The sequence below is a fragment of the Hippocampus bargibanti genome, linkage group LG08 (genome assembly GCF_051943395.1).
Source record: "Hippocampus bargibanti isolate YZ-2025 linkage group LG08, ASM5194339v1, whole genome shotgun sequence".
NCBI lineage: Eukaryota > Metazoa > Chordata > Actinopteri > Syngnathiformes > Syngnathidae > Hippocampus > Hippocampus bargibanti.
The window spans coordinates 3,896,676-3,915,000 of record NC_142741.1 but is presented as its reverse complement, the minus strand read 5'-3'; the positions used below and the strand labels follow the sequence as shown (position 1 = coordinate 3,915,000).

Here is an 18,325-nt window from a genome sequence, read left to right as displayed (position 1 = left end):
TGACGCTAGGCTGACAACATGCTAATAATACAAAATTCAGTATGCTAATACACAGTAAGGTAGCAACCACCGGCGATAAAATGCTAAAGCAGATTAGTACTCAGGTATTTTTTGGAATAAAATGATATCAAGGTTCAATTTTGTTAGCTAAAAGTGCGATACTGACGCTAGGCTGACAACATGCTAATAATACAAAATTCAGTATGCTAATACACAGTAAGGTAGCAACCACCGGCGATAAAATGCTAAAGCAGATTAGTACTCAGGTATTTTTTGGAATAAAATGATATCAAGGTTCAATTTTGTTAGCTAAAAGTGCGATACTGACGCTAGGCTGACAACATGCTAATAATACAAAAGTCAGTATGCTAATTTCCCCATTGTGGGACGAATAAAGGTTTTCTAATTCTGATTGATTCTGATTCTAACACACAGTAAGCTAGCAATCATCATAGAAAAAATGCTAAAGCACATTAGTCGTCAGGTACTTTTTGGTATAAAATGAAATCAGGGTTTAATCTTGTTAGTTAAAAGTGTGTAACTGACGCTAGGCTAACAACATGCTAATAATAGCAAACAATGGGTCTTGGTTCAGGACATGCTAGTGTTCCTGTACGTGGAGGGTCCGTTCACCCGTGGCGTGTTCCGGCGCTCGGCGGGGGCGAAGGCATGCCGGGAGCTTCGCGAGCGACTAGACGGCGGGACGGACGACGGCGAGATTGCGCGCCAATCCGTTTTTGTCGTCGCTGCCGTCCTCAAGGTAAGCACACGTACAAAAACGCAGACTACATTTGTTTTAGTGGCATTTCCTGATGTGTAGTTTTAATACAGTGATACCTTGGCTTACGAACTTAATTGGTTCCCAGACAGAGTGTGTAAGGCGAAAAGTGTGTATCCCAAAAATTAATTTCCTACAGAAAACTATTAAAATGAGAATAATCCGTTCCCAGGTAACCATAAAACATAATTTTCTACTTTCTTACCTTAAAACGACCCAAAGATATACCTTATTTTATGTATAATAAATGTGCTATGGTATTATAATGAAATAAATAAACTGTACTGTAAAATAAAGTGGTTTTATTGACCTTTGTGATGGTCGTTGATGGCTTGATGGAATGGAGTGGCCGGTTTCATCAGCATTAAACACTTGATGAGGAACGTAGCCTTCTTCTTTCACCATCTTGAGGAACGATCCCTTGTAGGTGTTTTCTCTGTGATAATTTTATCTAGTTCCTCATCAATTGTGGTCTGTTTAGCTTGGTTGATAGCTTTTTGTATCAAGTGCACAGATGGCTTGTGCGGGTTATTTGTGGAGCCTGATTGATGGGAATTTTAACCTTGCAGTCTACACTCTGCCTTTGAACTATCAAAGTTGAAACGAGTCCAAATTGCACTGTTTTCTATCCATTTTGTCACTCTCTCTGTGGTCTGCCTGTCTCTTTAGTGTTTAAACCACCTCCCCTCACTGCTGCATTCTTGACCAATCACGTGGCTTTAACCGAAGACTGGAGGTGGGGAATAGAGGACTAAAAAAATGTCGTCTGCTATTTTCGTTTTTGGAGAATGGCTTCACACTCTCTCTGTCTGTAACCCCCCCCCCCCCTCCCTCACTGCTGTGTTCTTGACCAATCACGTGGCTTTAACTAACGACTGAGGGCGGGGAATAGAGGACCAAAACAAGCCGGCTGCCATTTTCTTGTTAGGAGAACGGGCTCGTTCGTGAACGATACACCACTCGTTATGGCAGCTCCGTGTGTATCCCAAAAAATAGTTCATATGGCAAGGTAAATTTTTCATACATTTAACGTTTGTAAACCGAAAAGTTCGTAAGACAAGGGGTTCGTAAACCGAAGTATCACTGTAATTCCAATTGAGCCACACTGGCCACCATAGAAACTATAAATATTCACGTAAAGTCGAAATAGCTAACAAAGATTTTGTTTGTTTGTTTTTCATGGTAGGACTTCCTTCGTAGCATCCCGGGCAGTCTGCTTTGCTCAGACCTTTACAACCAGTGGACTGCGGCCATGGAGTGTGAGGGAAACGATGACGTGACCGACAAAGTTCACAGGTAGCAAAGTTAGCCATGAGCTAGTTGCGTTTCCGCCCTAGCCGAACAAGAATGACATGTAATGGCCATTTTCTAGATTACTGCGTCTTCTGCCTGCTGAGAATTTTCTGCTACTTTGCCACGTTGCTGCTGTGCTGTACCGCATTCAAAGCTTCGCCCACGACAACCAGATGAATGCCTTCAATCTGTCCGTCTGCATTGCTCCAAGTATGCTTTGGGCCACCATACCTGGAACCCCCGAGATGGAAGGAGAAGGTGCCAAGAAGGTGAGTGAAACGACTCGGTTAGAATTGAAAGAGGCTAAATATTAAGCTAACATTGTTTGTGACAAACATTTGACAGAGATCCAGGACATTGACACCTAGCAATTAGCCTGACATACTAACATTAGCCAACGACATCATCAAAAAATGACATCAATACTCGCAACAACGCAGCAAGGCTGGCTAATCTGCTAGCATTTAAAGGACAACCGACGTCTCCGGACAAGTTATGTCCATAATTTGTAAAATGGCTTCAAATGACTTCTACTCAGCGTATTTTACAAAGATTCCATCGCATATAGCTATATTTTACGTTTTAAGACTCGCGCTGCATATTCCGGAAGTCTTGTTTTTGAGTTGGTGACGAGTCCTCACCCTACGTCACTGAAGGAACGCCCCTGACCGAAAAAAGGACACATTGTAGCAGTCCTTCCATCACGTCAATGCATTTTGCTGCACTTTGGTCTGAAAACTTTGTGTAGGACCAAAAAGAGGCAGAAGAGGGCGACAAAGCTCCATGTAAGGAATTAATCAACCTGTGGAAAAGGGCTGATTAATTGCTTACATGGCTTTGTCGCCATTTTCTGCCTTTTTTTGGGTGCGACATTTCGGGTTTTGGTTTTTCTTGCGGAGGGGTGCCGAAAAAAACACTGGACAGACCTCTGGCAATGTTTTTTCCTTTCCACGAGGGGACAGCATTTGCCTTTTGTCTATGTTAGCGCTTTGTTACAGCTTCAGCTGTTGTTAAAGCGCTATATATCCATTTGCTATTTATTAGCTAGCTATCTCTTTGTTATCCATTTGCTATCTATTAACTGTCTCGCTAGCTGGCTATCTATTAGCTATATGGCTATCTAGCTAGTTAGCTAACTGTCTAGCTGGCTATCAATTAGCTATCTGTTAGCTAGCTATCTAGCTTTCTATCTATTTGAGTTACTTCCGGGTTGAGTGAATGCTGGCGCTTGTGGCTGCCGCTGCTCACCCGCGGAAAAAAACGATTTTGTGACTGTAAAGTGAGAGTTTTGAAAGGTGCTTATAAATGAAATTATTATTATTATTGTAAAAATGTATTGTATTGTATTTTGTACAGTCACCCCCAATTCAAGCTCAGATAACTCCACACCCATATAAATTAGGAATTAACTGTTTTTTTAGAAGAGAGGCTCTGGTTTCTAACGCTGAATTGAATGTTTATGTCGTCCTAAAACTCAATATTCTGTCGGTCCTGCAATTTGAGTGAAAATGACAAAAACCCTGGCACTGCAATGGACACATTTTTGAACATCATCTGGCAGTGAATGAGTTAAGGAGGCTAAAAGCTAAGATAGAACTTACAATTTCATGTTATCTAATGTATACGGTATCATCTATTAGCACCCAACATCAACAACAATAAACCTTAGAATGAACGATTCTGTTAGCCATTGACGATGCTAGAAGCTAAGCTAAAATGCTAACACCAACAACAGAGTTCAAATGACTTCAAATTTTTATACAACTTAAAACTATCACAGAATGCTAAGGGACTAACGTTAGTACTCAAGGCTCTTACGACGGTATGTTATTAATATGGAATTACATGAGTTTGCTTTTCCAGCGTATGCGGGTCACTGTGAGATGAAAATGGAAAAAAAAATATGTGACGCGTCAGCAAAAGTAACCTCAGTAACCTCAAATATCTCTTTGGCAAACACTGAGTTCAACATTTCCCCTAACGGGGTTTGAGTTTATCGCCAAGTCTGACTGAGGGGCACCTCTATTGAGTTCTGAGGATAGTCTGTCACATGACCACACTGTTTTCTTCAATTAGCTTCAAATGCTGCAAAGGGTAACTGATTTTTAGCTCAAAATCTACGATCATATAGTCTGTCACATGACCACGCTGTTTTCTTCAATTAGCTTTTATTAGCTTCAAATGCTGCAAAGGGTAACTGATTTTTAGCTCAAAATCTACGATCATATAGTCTGTCACATGACCACGCTGTTTTCTTCAATTAGCTTTTATTAGCTTCAAATGCTGCAAAGGGTAACTGATTTTTAGCTCAAAATCTACGATCATATAGTCTGTCACATGACCACGCTGTTTTCTTCAATTAGCTTTTATTAGCTTCAAATGCTGCAAAGGGTAACTGATTTTTAGCTCAAAATCTACGATCGTATAGTCTGTCACATGACCACGCTGTTTTCTTCAATTAGCTTCAAATGCTGCAAAGGGTAACTGATTTTTAGCTCAAAATCTACGATCGTATAGTCTGTCACATGACCACGCTGTTTTCTTCAATTAGCTTTTATTAGCTTCAAATGCTGCAAAGGGTAACTGATTTTTAGCTCAAAATCTACGATCATATAGTCTGTCACATGACCACGCTGTTTTCTTCAATTAGCTTCAAATGCTGCAAAGGGTAACTGATTTTTAGCTCAAAATCTACGATCATATAGTCTGTCACATGACCACGCTGTTTTCTTCAATTAGCTTTTATTAGCTTCAAATGCTGCAAAGGGTAACTGATTTTTAGCTCAAAATCTACGATCATATAGTCTGTCACATGACCACGCTGTTTTCTTCAATTAGCTTTTATTAACTTCAAATGCTGCAAAGGGTAACTCTGATTTTTAGCTCAAAATCTACGATCATATAGTCTGTCACATGACCACGCTGTTTTCTTCAATTAGCTTTTATTAGCTTCAAATGCTGCAAAGGGTAACTGATTTTTAGCTCAAAATCTACGATCATATAGTCTGTCACATGACCACGCTGTTTTCTTCAATTAGCTTTTATTAGCTTCAAATGCTGCAAAGGGTAACTGATTTTTAGCTCAAAATCTACGATCATATAGTCAGTCTGTCACATGACCACACTGTTTTCTTCAATTAGCTTTTATTAGCTTCAAATGCTGCAAAAGGTAACTCTGATTTTTAGCTCAAAATCTACGATCATATAGTCTGTCACATGACCACGCTGTTTTCTTCAATTAGCTTTTATTAGCTTCAAATGCTGCAAAGGGTAACTGATTTTTAGCTCAAAATCTACGATCATATAGTCTGTCACATGACCACGCTGTTTTCTTCAATTAGCTTTTATTAGCTTCAAATGCTGCAAAGGGTAACTGATTTTTAGCTCAAAATCTACGATCATATAGTCTGTCACACTCAACCCGGAATAACTCAAAAAGATAGAAAGCTAGCTTGCTAGGTAGCTAATATGTTTCCTGACTCAAATTCCTAGGTAGCTAGCTATATAGCTAATAGAGAGCAAGCTAACTAGATAGCTAATATGAAATAGAAATAATAATGATATGATATATGTTTCCTGACTCAAATTGCTAGGTAGCTAGCTATATAGCTAATAGATAGCAAACTAGCTAGATAGCTAATATGAAATATAAATACTAATAATAATAATACATTTCTACATTCGTATAGTCTGTCACATGACCACACTGTTTTCTTAAATTAGCTTTTATTAGCTTAAAATGCGGTAAAGGTTAACTGAATTTTAATCTACATTTGTATAGTCTGTCACATGACCTCACCGTTTTCTTCAATTAGCTTTTATTAGCTTCAAATGCTGTCAAAATAATAATAATAATAATAATAATACATTTCATGTATAAGCGCCTTTCAAAACTCTCAAGGTCACTTTACAGTCACAAGATAAGTTTTTCTGTGGGTGAGCAGCGGCAGCCACACGCGCCAGCTTTCACTCAACCCGGAATAACTCAAAAAGATAGAAAGCTAGCTTGCTAGGTAGCTAATATGTTTCCTCACTCAAATTCCTAGGTAGCTAGCTATATAGCTAATAGAGAGCAAGCTAACTAGATAGCTAATATTAAATAGAAATAATAATATGATATATGTTTCCTTACTCAAATTGCTAGGTAGCTAGCTATATAGCTAATAGATAGCAAGCTAGCTAGATAGCTAATATTAAATAGAAATACTAATAATAATAATACATTTCTACATTCGTATAGTCTGTCACATGACCACACTGTTTTCTTAAATTAGCTTTTATTAGCTTAAAATGCTGTAAAGGGTAACTGAATTTTAGCTCAAAATCTACGATCATATAGTCTGTCACATGACCTCACCGTTTTCTTCAATTAGCTTTTATTAGCTTCAAATGCTGTCAAGGCTAACTGACTTTTACCTCAAAATCTACATTGGTATAGTCTGTTGACTTTAAGCGCCATATTTGTTCAGAGTGCTGCGTTTGGCCATCGGTGAAAAAGATGACAATCCATTTGTTGTGATCACGTAGGAGGATGTTAGGGTTTTATCTTTCTTTTTTTTTTTTAATAACCCAAAGAAGAAGAAGAAAAAAGGAGGGTTAGGAGGATGACATGATGATAATATACACTCCACACTGCCGGCATATTGGAGCCATGTTTTTTTTTTGCAAAGAACTCAGTGGACCGCATCCAAAACCACAGTTGGGAATGTGGATTCCTGGATCTTGCTTCTTCTAATCCAAAACAACAATTTAATTTTTCTTCTCCTCCCGGATAGAAAGGTGACATCAGATCGCAAGCCGGCTGTTTACAACATCCAGACACGCTAAAGCCGCAACATCTGGATTGAAACAAACAAACAAAAAAAAAAACGCCTTGCGTTTCCATGGCGTCAGCGAGGCCGAGTTACTTGTGTAAACACACGCGAGCTTCTTTCCTCTCGATATTTCGGTTACTCTACTTGCTTTTTTTCAACGTATGACTTAGTTGGTTCACAGAAAGTGTGTTTTAGGTGAAAAGTTTGTCTGCCAAACATTTATTTCCCATAAGAAACCATTAAAATGAGAATAATCCGTTCCCAGGTGCCCCATAAAACATAATTTTCTACTAAATAAGCCTGAAAACTACACAAAATATATCTTATTTTCGGTATAATAAATGTCCTATTGTATTATCATTAAATAAATAAACTGTACTATATAATAAAGTCGTTTTATTTACCTTTGTGATGGTCATTGATGTAGTTGCCTCTTGATGATATCCGAGTGAAGTTGCCGTGCTTTCTCGGCAATAATACCCTCACTCACACTGTCCCCCGCTAGCTGCTTTTCGTTAATCCAAATCAACAAAATTGCCGAATTTGTTCGGGTTTTGTTTTTTCTTGCTGGGCTGCTAATAAAGTGCTGGTCAGACCTCTGGCAATGTTTTTCCCTTCCACAAGGCGGCAGCATTTGCCGTTTGTCCATGTTAACGGTTTGTTTCAGCTTCGACTGTTGTTGAAGCGCTATATAAATCAATGTATTGTATTGTATTTTGTACATCTGCCCCCTTTTCATGCTCAGATAACTTCAGACCCATATAATTTCGGGATTAACTCTTTTTTTTTCTGGTAAAAGAAGAGAGACTAGGGTTTCTAATGCTGTATTGAATGTGTATGTAGTCCTAAAACTGAATATTATGTGGGTCTTGGAATTTGAGTGATAATGACAATAACCCTGGCAATGGAGTGGACACATTTTTTGCACATCACCTGGCAGTGAATGAGTTAATTTCATTGATTAATTTTAAATTACTATACAATAAAATACATTAGATATTGATTTATATAGTGCTTTAATAACAGCTGAAGCTATGACAAAGTGCTTAACATGGACAAGTATCATATACAGGAAATAAAGCAGTCACAAAGAAAGCACCAGGGGATAAAATTAAGAATTGATTCATTTCCATTTTGGAACAATATTTTTAAAAAGCCGTCGGAAATGCAAAGTACTGTGAATACTTTCCAGATGCACAAACTTACCCCAACTACTGTCCAATTTTTGTCAAGGAAGGATTTGGGGAAAACAAAAACATGGAAAAGGAGGGTTAAAATAAAAAAGAATTTTAGTCCAGATTATCTGACAATATAATGAGGAAATGATGGGGGTGGGGTGTTTACGGGGTCCGCTCGGAATGTGAGCGTAGGCGTTGAAAAGATGGAAATTGTCAGAATGAAAATATGTGAGAAAACGTTTGGACAGCTGTTCCGATATCAAGGGAGCGGGGGGGGGGGGCAAGGGTAGGGTGGTTATTTGGGTCAGGAATTCCTCCAATAAACATGTCTGGTGCGAGAAAACACTCAACTCGTGTTGTCTGATGACTACGGCGTGTTTGTCGAGGAGGAAAAGAAAATGTTTCATACAATCACACTGCAAAATTGGAAAAACTGTCAGCATTTTCCCGTTGACAAAGATGCCCGCAAATGTCGCAACATGGCATCCCGTTGACAATTAACCGAAAAAAACAATGCGGCGAACACACCCGCCGATTATTTCATCCAGAGATTTCGCTAATTTAGATCATAAAAGAAAATCAGCCACTTATACCGCCTTTCTTTCACACGGAGCCCAGCCAAGGCCAATTATTTTATTTTGTGTCCTACATGTGAAAACAACCGGCTAACATGGCATCCTGTCGACAATTAAACGAAAAAATTCAATGCGGTGAACACACCCGCCGATTATTTCATCCATAGATTTCGCTAATTTAGATCATGAAAGAAAATAAGCCACTTATACCGCCTTTCTTTCACACGGAGCCCAGCCAAGGCCAATTATTTTATTTTGTGTCCTACATGTGACAACAACCGGCTAACGTGGCATCCTGTCGACAATTAAACGAAAAAATTCAATGCGGTGAACACACCCGCCGATTATTTCATCCAGAGATTTCGCTAATTTAGATCATGAAAGAAAATAAGCCACTTATACCGCCTTTCTTTCACACGGAGCCCAGCCAAGGCCAATTATTTTATTTTGTGTCCTACATGTGACAACAACCGGCTAACGTGGCATCCTGTCGACAATTAAACGAAAAAATTCAATGCGGTGAACACACCCGCCGATTATTTCATCCAGAGATTTCGCTAATTTAGATCATGAAAGAAAATAAGCCACTTATACCGCCTTTCTTTCACACGGAGCCCAGCCAAGGCCAATTATTTTATTTTGTGTCCTACATGTGACAACAACCGGTTAACGTGGCATCCTGTCGACAATTAAACGAAAAAAATTCAATGCGGTGGACACAACTGCCGATTATTTCATCCAGAGATTTCGCAAATTTAGGTCATGAAAGAAAATCAGCCACTTCCGCCGCCTTTCTTTCACACGTAGCCCAGCCAAGGCCAATTATTTTATTTTGTGTCCTACATGTGACAACAACCGGCTAACGTGGCATCCTGTCGACAATTAAACGAAAAAATTCAATGCGGCGAACACAACTGCCGATTATTTCATCCAGAGATTTCGCTAATTTAGATCATGAAAGAAAATCAGCCACTTATACAGCCTTTCTTTCACACGGAGCCCAGCCAAGGCCAATTATTTTCTTTTGTGTCCTACATGTGACAACAACCGGCTAACGTGGCATCCTGTCGACAATTAAACGAAAAAATTCAATGCGGTGAACACAACTGCCGATTATTTCATCCAGAGATTTCGCAAATTTAGGTCATGAAAGAAAATCAGCCACTTATACCGCCTTTCTTTCACACGGAGTCCAGCCAAGGCCAATTATTTTATTTTGTGTCCTACATGTGAAAACAACCGGCTAACATGGCATCCTGTCGACAATTAAACGAAAAAAACAATGCGGTGAACACAACTGCCGATTATTTCATCCAGAGATTTCGCAAATTTAGGTCATGAAAGAAAATCAGCCACTTATACCGCCTTTCTTTCACACGGAGTCCAGCCAAGGCCAATTATTTTATTTTGTGTCCTACATGTGAAAACAACCGGCTAACATGGCATCCTGTCGACAATTAAACGAAAAAATTCAATGCGGTGAACACAACTGCCGATTATTTCATTCAGAGATTTCGCAAATTTAGGTCATGAAAGAAAATCAGCCACTTCCGCCGCCTTTCTTTCACACGGAGCCCAGCCAAGGCCAATTATTTTATTTTGTGTCCTACATGTAACAACAACCGGTTAACATGGCATCCTGTCGACAATTAAACGAAAAAATTCAATGCGGTGAACACAACTGCCGATTGTTTCATCCAGAGATTTCGCTAATTTAGGTCATGAAAGAAAATCAGCCACTAATACCGCCTTTCTTTCACACGGAGCCTAGCCAAGGCCAATTATTTTATTTTGTGTCCTCCACGTGACAAACTACCGTGACTGTTTTTCATCGTAGTTTTTAAATCATCCAACGCCATTCCCGAATTGTTCAGTTTGAGTTTTTTCTTTCGGGGGTGCCGATAAAGCGCTGGTCAGACCTCTGTCAATGTTTTTCCCTTCCACAACGGGGCGGAATTTTCTTTTTGTCCATGGTAGTGCTTTGTCACAGCTTCAACTGTTGTTGAAGCGCAATATAAATCAATATGTATTGTATTTTGTACAGCCGCCCCCATTTCAAGCTCAGATAACTCCAGACCCTATACACTTAGGAAATAACTTTTTTTTTGTGATGAAAGAAGAGAATCTACGTTTTCTAATGCTGAATTGAATGTTTATGTCGTCCTAAGCCACAATATTCTCTCGGTCATGCAATTTGAGTGAAAATGACAAAAACCCTGGCACTGGAGTTAACACATTTTTGCACATCATCTGGCAGTGAATGAGTTAAAGAAGCTAAAAGCTAAGATAGTACTTAAAATTTCACATTATATTACCCCAATGCCTATGGCACGCTATGCTATATTTACACCCAGCATCAACAACAATATAACTTAAAATGAATCATTCTGTTAGCAGCGGAGGATGCTAGAAGCTAAAATGCTAACACCAGTTCAAATGACTTGAAATTTTTGTTTCTCAATGTACAACTTAAAAATATCACGGAATGCTTAAAGGACTAACATCTGCAGTCAATGTCAACAAGTCTCTTACGACGCTATGTTATTAAACTGGAATGACAAAAACCCTGGCACTGGAGTGGACATATTTTTGCACATGTCTGGCAGTGAATGAGTTAATCAATGAAATAAAAAATAATGAAAATGTGTAAAATTTGACACTATTTCTCCTACCTTAGGTGTGCGAGTTGGTGCGCTTCCTCATTGAGAACTGCGCCGCCATGTTGGGCAATGACGTCACTTCCTTGTTTTCCGCATTCAGCCAGCAGGGCGGCAGCAGCGAGCACGGCTCTGGTGAGAGAAATTCTTTATTTAGTTAGTTTTTGGTCTTATACAAATATGGAATGAAGATTTGTTATTGAACGCAACTTCAAAAAAATAACAAAATCAGAAACAATACTTGTACAGTGATACCTTGGTTTACGAACTTCATTGGTGTCCAGACAGTGTGTAAGGCAAAAAGTGTGTATCCCAAAAATTAATTTCCCATAGGAAACCATTAAAATGAAAATAATCCGTTCCCAGTTACCCATTAAACATCATTTTCTACTTTCGAATTTTCTAAGCCTTAAAACTACACAAAATATACCTTATTTTATGTATAATAAATGTGCTATGGTATTATAATTAAAGAAATAAACTGTACTGTATAATAAAGTGGTTTTATTGACATTTGTGATGGTCGTTGATGACTTCATAGAATGGAGTTAATGGATTAAACACTTGATGAGGAACGTAGCCTTCTTCTTTCACCATCTTGAGGAATGATCCCTTGTAGTTGCTTTCTCTGCCATAATTTTACCTAGTTCCTCATCAATTCTGTTCTGTTTAGCTGGGTTGAGAGCTTTTTGCATACAGTGTACAGATGCCTTGTGCGGTTTATTTGTGGAGCCTGATTGATGGGATATTTTAACCTTGCAGTCTACACTCTGCCTTTGAACTATCAAAGTTGAAATCCATTTTCTCACTCTCTGTCGTCTGCCTGTCTTTTTAATGTTTAAACCACCTCCCCTCACTGCTACGTTCTTGACCAATCACGTGGCTTTAACTGAAGACTGGGGGTGGGGAATGGAGGACAAAAACAAGTAGGCTGCCATTTTGTTGTTAGGAGAACGTTCGTTCGCGAACGACACATTACTCATTGTGGCGCTCCGTGTGTATCCCGAAAAATATTTTGTATGCCAAGGTAAAATTTTCATAAATTAACGTTCGTAAACCGAAAAGTTTGTAAGCCAAGGGGTTCGTAAACCGAGGTATATCTGTACTATTGGACCGGTCAAATTGTGTTTTTGTTGTACGCTGACGACTGCAAATTGACACCCTTCCAGATGCGTCGTCATTCCAAATGAACGACTCGTCCTACGACAGCCTGGAAAACGAATTGAACGACGATCCCGAGTCGCCGTGCCAGGACCAGCTACCGCTGCGCGACAAACGCGACAAGCCCGACAGCCGCAGCTGCGACTCGGTCCTCACGCTCAGCGACTGCGAAGCCGACGGCGCCGACCTCTTGCTCCAGTTGCCGCCCCTGGCCAGGCCCCGCCGCTTCAGCCCCGCCGCGCGCCAACCCCGCTCCCGCCAAGCCAACGGCGCGTCCTCGCAGGGCGCCGGACGGAGGCTGAGGCGGAGCTCGGAACCCGCCTTGGCAGTGCCGGCCGGCGGACACCTGCCGCCGCGCAAGGCCAGCTACGACGGCGCCGTGGAGGGCGAGGAAGAAGAGGAGGAGTTCTTGGAGAAGGAGCTCAACGGGCTCCACCTGAACTCAGAACGGGACCGTCATGGCGTGCGGCGGAAGAGCAAACACGCGCCGCCGCCCCCGCTACGTCTTGACGCTAGCTGCTCTAGCCTCTCCTCGCCGGCCACATCCCCCACCGGTTCCTCGCTCAGCTCCTTGGATTCCGCTTTTTCGCAGTACTCCACCGATTGCGGCGCCGTCCCCACGGGGGACGCCCCCTTGCGGTCCCCGCGATGCTCCCCGCCACAAAAAGATCCCCGGCTAGGACACGGCGCCCACCCCAATATGTGGCTGAAGAAGGACCGCCGCCTGTCCCTGAAGCAGACGCTTAACGGACACGCAAGCGAGGACTCGCCGACACCTGCCGGGACCCAAACCGGGACACTCACCAGGACCCTAACCGGGATCCAAACCGTGACCCAAACTGGGACCCTAACTGGGACCCTAGCCGAGACCCAAACCGTGACCCAAACTGGGACCCTAACTGGGACCCTAGTCGAGACCCAAACCATGACCCAAACTGTGACCCAAACCGGGACCTTAACCGGGATCCAAACCGGGACCCTAACTGGGACCCTAGCCGGGACCCAAACCGTGACCCAAACTGTGACCCAAACCGGGACCCAAACCGTGACCCAAACCGGGACCCTAACTGGGACCCTAGCCGGGACCCAAACCGGGACCCTAACTGGGAGCCTAGCCGGGACCCTAACCGGGATCCAAACCGGGACCCTAACTGGGACCCTAGCCGGGACCCAAACCGTGACCCAAACTGTGACCCAAACCGGGACCCAAACCGTGACCCAAACCGGGACCCTAACTGGGACCCTAGCCGGGACCCAAACCGTGTCCCACACTGGGACCCTAACCAGAACCCCCACCGGGCGGTCCGGCAGTCCTCCATCCTACCAACAGGCGCTCCTTCAACTCCAGCACACCTCACCCTTCTACAAGGGGGGAGACAAATCCCTGACGGTTCGAGAGTTTCAGCTCCTCCACAAAACGTCCCCTGACAGACCGGACTCTGCCCAACCCCCAACCGGGGTCTTCTACGGACAAAGCGCCTCCACTCTCGTACTAAAACGCCAGAACCCTCGCACTCCGACGCCTCCCGTCCAAAGCCGGACTCTCCCCCGCCGCCGGTCCGAGCCCACCTGCCACGCCTCCAAAACCGCAACCCTGGACAGGCCCCGCCCCCGCCTGAGGGTTTCGGATGTGGAGCCCCTGTCGCCCTCCGCCGACCGTACCGTGAAGGACTACTTTTCCTCAATGGGGGATGCGGCGGGTTGCGCGCGGCGTAGCCAGGAAGTGGCGCTGGCCGTTGCCCAGGCCAAGAAGGAGTGGCGGAGTCGGCAGTGCAGCGAGCCGCGATTGGACGATTTCGACCAGCTCTTTTTCGCCGAAGAGTCGTACGTGTAACTAACGATTTTTGTACATTGCTGCTTTTTAGTAACACCTTGTCTACGCGGCGCTAACGGTACCAGGGTGGGAGATTTCTTTTATTTTTTTAAAAAGATACACTTCCTGCTTACCGTCAAAATAAGATTTGGTTTTGTTGAAATAAATACAAATCAGAAAAAGAGGGAATGTATGAGAAAAGAAGCAAGGAAAGATGCACGTACATGCTTCTATTTGCATTCTGGAAACATAATTTTCATTGACAGCCAAAGTTACAGAAAGTAAGGCTCGGTGGGGGCACTTCCTGATCACCGCCAAAATAAGAGTTAGTCAGTTCATTCCAAAATGACAAAGATCTGCCCTAACTGGGGGCTAGCAAGTCAAGAGCCAACTTCCATTAGCATTCGGATCAAATGAAAAGCATTCAAACTCATGTACCTACAAAATAAAAGTGTGGGAAAAGAAAGTTGCACATTGGGCCATGAACACATTTCAAAATAACGAAACAAAATTCACTTCATAACAAATTTCAAAATAAAGAAACTAAATTCACTCCAAAGTGACAAAAGAGTGCGCAATTTTGATAAGGTAGCAGTACCGGATGCACTTCCATCTGCATTCACATCCCGCCAAATTAAGAGCATGAACACATTGGATAAAACTGCTAGCCCAGTGAGTTGAGAATGCGCTTTTCAAAATAAAAGCATAGAGCTAGCAAAAGATTCTATGCCAAATTGTCTGAACATCAACTATTTTTAATACATCAAGCAGTGAGTATTTTTTTTTATCATGTCCTAATTTGGGCGTTGAACCAACACTTCCTGGAGGAATTTTCCATTGTATAATCATGTATAAATCATTAAATAAAATTAAATTGTATAACTACACTTCCTTCACCCCATCTTGTAAAGTTGTTCTTATTTATGATACAGAAATGATATATATGATAAATATAAGCGTGATCTTTGCTACAGAATCAAATCAAAGTGTATTTTTGTACATGCTGCTGCTGCTGCTGTCGCCATAGAGACTATATTTGCTACATATTTTCTACATCTATTGTGTACAGCAATTGAATTAAAAAAAAAGACTCTCTTCCAAAAATCTGGTGTCGCTCTATTCGTGTTTATCGTCTGCTTGGAAGGGAAATATTTCAACACGCTTGAGTGGAGGAGTGTCTACATATAGACTGTACAACAAATTCATCTATAAATAGTTTTCAAATTTACAATACAATACAATACAATACAACACAATACAATACAATACAATACACTATTTATCCCATTACTGTAAAGCAGGGGTGTCAAAGTCATTTTTTGCCGCGGGCCACATTGTAGTTATGGTTTCCTCTCGAGGGCCGTTATGAATTTGGGGAACCCATTAGAATGTTTAAATCCCTTCAAATATTACATATAGAGCACACAGCAAATGAATGAATAACTCGTTTTCAAATCTGAAGTCAAGAATAATGACTTTTATTGTGGTTGACATCCAAAAATATGAATTTTTGGCTCAGATTTTAGCAATCATCATGGAATTTAACACGTTTGATTTGCTTTCGCGGGCCGAAAAAAATGATGCGGCGGGCCGGATTTGGCCCGCGGGCCTTGACTTTGACACCTGTGCTGTAAAGTGACTGAGAGTTTTGAAAGGCACTTGAAATGATATGTATTATTATTACAGTGTATGGTTTATATATTCTTAAATTAAAATTATTGTTTTTATATATTATTAAAAAGTTATCGGGACATTTGCAGAGACTTTGTACCGTCTCACGAGCTCTGATTCTGCCTATGAGGTCTTTGTGTGGATCATAATTCAAACGTAGTTCAGATGGTTTGTTATGTAAGGTCCGCAAGAATGTCTGCGGACAAGACAAGGCACAGTCTTCTAATTACGGTGAAGAGGGCCCTGTCTTTGTGATTTAAATATGGCCTCTGTCACCGAAGAAAAAAATGGGAGCACGTGGCAGATTCTACTTGGATTTGACTGACAGGCGTCGTTAAGCACATTGCACTGTTGCCAATTCTGTTTGTGATCGCCAAAGAGTCTGCAGTTTGGTTATCGTGCGATATAAGCTAACATTCAGGTCTGAAATTTGAGGTTCGGGACAGAATTTGGATTGGGAATTAGGGTTTGGTTTCCAAAATAAGAGATTCAAGACAGATTTAAAATTTTAAAATAGAGTTTCAAAGCATTTTTTTTCTTTTGGACTCAAGATATTATTATTATTATTATTATTATTATTATTATTATTATTATTATTACATTGTATGCCTGCTTAGAGGGCTTGAAATTAGGGCTTCAAGTAAACAACGCACTCTCTATAGAACACATTATTTATTTTACCAAGAAAGAACATTTTAAATGCTATTATTTTTTAGCTAATTTAGCTTTTCGTTTTGGGGAGACAACAGATCGTATTTGTGGTCACTTTTAACTTTGCTTTGATGTTTCTTAAATGCACCGTATGAAACATGATAATGTTTTGAAAGCAAAAATAATAATAATGGCGGATTCCCAGACCAAACGTCGTCCATCGGAAAAAAACAACGAAAAATAAAGTACAGTACGATATGTCGTAACGTCATTCATTAATCATGACAATTGGAAACACATATAGCCATGTTTGAAGTGGTAAACAACAAAATGGCCACACGGTGGCAGTGTTTGACCATGTTAAGATGGACGTGAACGCTGAAGTACACGACAGCCAGTACGTATAATGTTTTGACGCTATATGATACATTTTTTTTGCTGACAAAAAAAGCTACACAAGGTAACAAAAACGATATATTTTACCTTTTAAGATTACGACAGATTCTTTTCACGGCTTCATTCATTGACTTAATTCGCACGTGTGCTTGATTTGACTATGGAAGATAGGAATGAATGACTCAAACGGGAAGATGTTGAGTGAAGAGTCACGCAATGTATTTGTCATATTTTTACAGTGATACCTTGGCTTACGAAATTAATTGGTTCCCAGATAGTGTGTAAGGCGAAAAGTGTGTATCCCAAAAAATAATTTCCCATAGGAAACCATTAAAATGAGAATAATCCGTTCCCAGGTCCCCATAAAACATAATTTTCTACTTTCTACTTTTCTAAGCCTTAAAACTACATAAAATATACCTTATTTTATGTATAATAAATGTGGTATGGTATTATAATTAAATAAATAAACCGTACTGTATAATAAAGTCGTTTTATTGACCTTTGTGATGGTCCTTGATGGAATGGAGTTTCGCCGGTTTCATCAGATTTAAAAACTTGATGAGGAACGTAACCTTCTTTCACCATCTTGAGGAATGATCCCTTGTAGGTACTTTCTCTGTGATAATTGTATCTAGTTCCTCATCAATTGTGTTCTATTTAGCTGAGTTGATAGCTTTTTGCATTACGTGTACAGATGGCTTGTGCAGGTTGTTTGTGGAGCCTGATTGTTGTGATATTTTAACCTTGCAGTCTACATTCTGCCTTTGAACTATCGAAGTTGAAACTCTCTCACTGTCGTCTGTCTCTTTAATGGTCAATGTTTGATGGGGATACGCGAGAGGTGTGCGAGGCGACTGGGGAGCCGCTCGGCGCTCACCGCCATCACCCCTGACGACCAATTTGGTCAGCCATATTGACGACGCACGTGCGTGTGTGTGACTTTGTGACGAGTCTTACCCGTGTCAGTGAGCTCCGTGTCCGGTCAGCGCCGTCGAGGCAGCGGGGCTATTTTTACCTGCTGTGTGTGTGTGTTTATATATATAAAGCGACGGCACCCGGCTCAAAGAGAAGGAGGAGGTACAGAGTAGTGATGGGATTTCCGGCTCCTTTCAGAGAGCCGGTCCTTTCGGCTCAATTCACTAAAAAGATCCGGCTCTTATGGCTCCCAATGGCTCCTCAGTTTTTATGTTGCTTAAATTAATTAACGATCATGTAAAATTATGTGAAAAACGAATTACTCATGTAAAAAATACACAATATCAAATATTTTTATTTGTATGGCTTTATATATATTTATTTTTTTGAACACTTCTGAATTTATTTTTCACTCCAATT

At 41.0% G+C, this 18,325-nt stretch overlaps 2 protein-coding genes across 3 annotated transcripts in view; one reads left to right on the top strand and one right to left on the bottom strand.

The window, feature by feature from the left end:
- The window catches only part of rnf17 (ring finger protein 17), a 118,143-nt gene extending 106,715 nt beyond the window's left edge, over positions 1-11,428 (bottom strand). Inside the window, exon 1 of the transcript XR_016115747.1 lies at positions 11,311-11,428. The gene's annotated coding sequence lies outside the window, so the exon portion shown is untranslated. The remainder of the gene's footprint in view (positions 1-11,310) is intronic.
- Positions 1-16,006, top strand: part of LOC148894353 (rho GTPase-activating protein 20-like) — a 55,139-nt gene extending 39,133 nt beyond the window's left edge. Inside the window, exons 11-15 of one of the 2 annotated variants that reach the window (XM_089002424.1) lie at positions 596-760; positions 1,965-2,074; positions 2,151-2,340; positions 11,316-11,430; positions 12,465-16,006. In XM_089002424.1, the coding sequence (XP_088858550.1) occupies positions 596-760; positions 1,965-2,074; positions 2,151-2,340; positions 11,316-11,430; positions 12,465-14,290 (2,406 nt within the window). In that variant the 3' untranslated portion in view covers positions 14,291-16,006. The remainder of the gene's footprint in view (positions 1-595; positions 761-1,964; positions 2,075-2,150; positions 2,341-11,315; positions 11,431-12,464) is intronic. The other variant, XM_089002423.1, reaches the window with a different exon arrangement.
- The last annotated feature ends 2,319 nt before the right edge of the window (positions 16,007-18,325 follow it).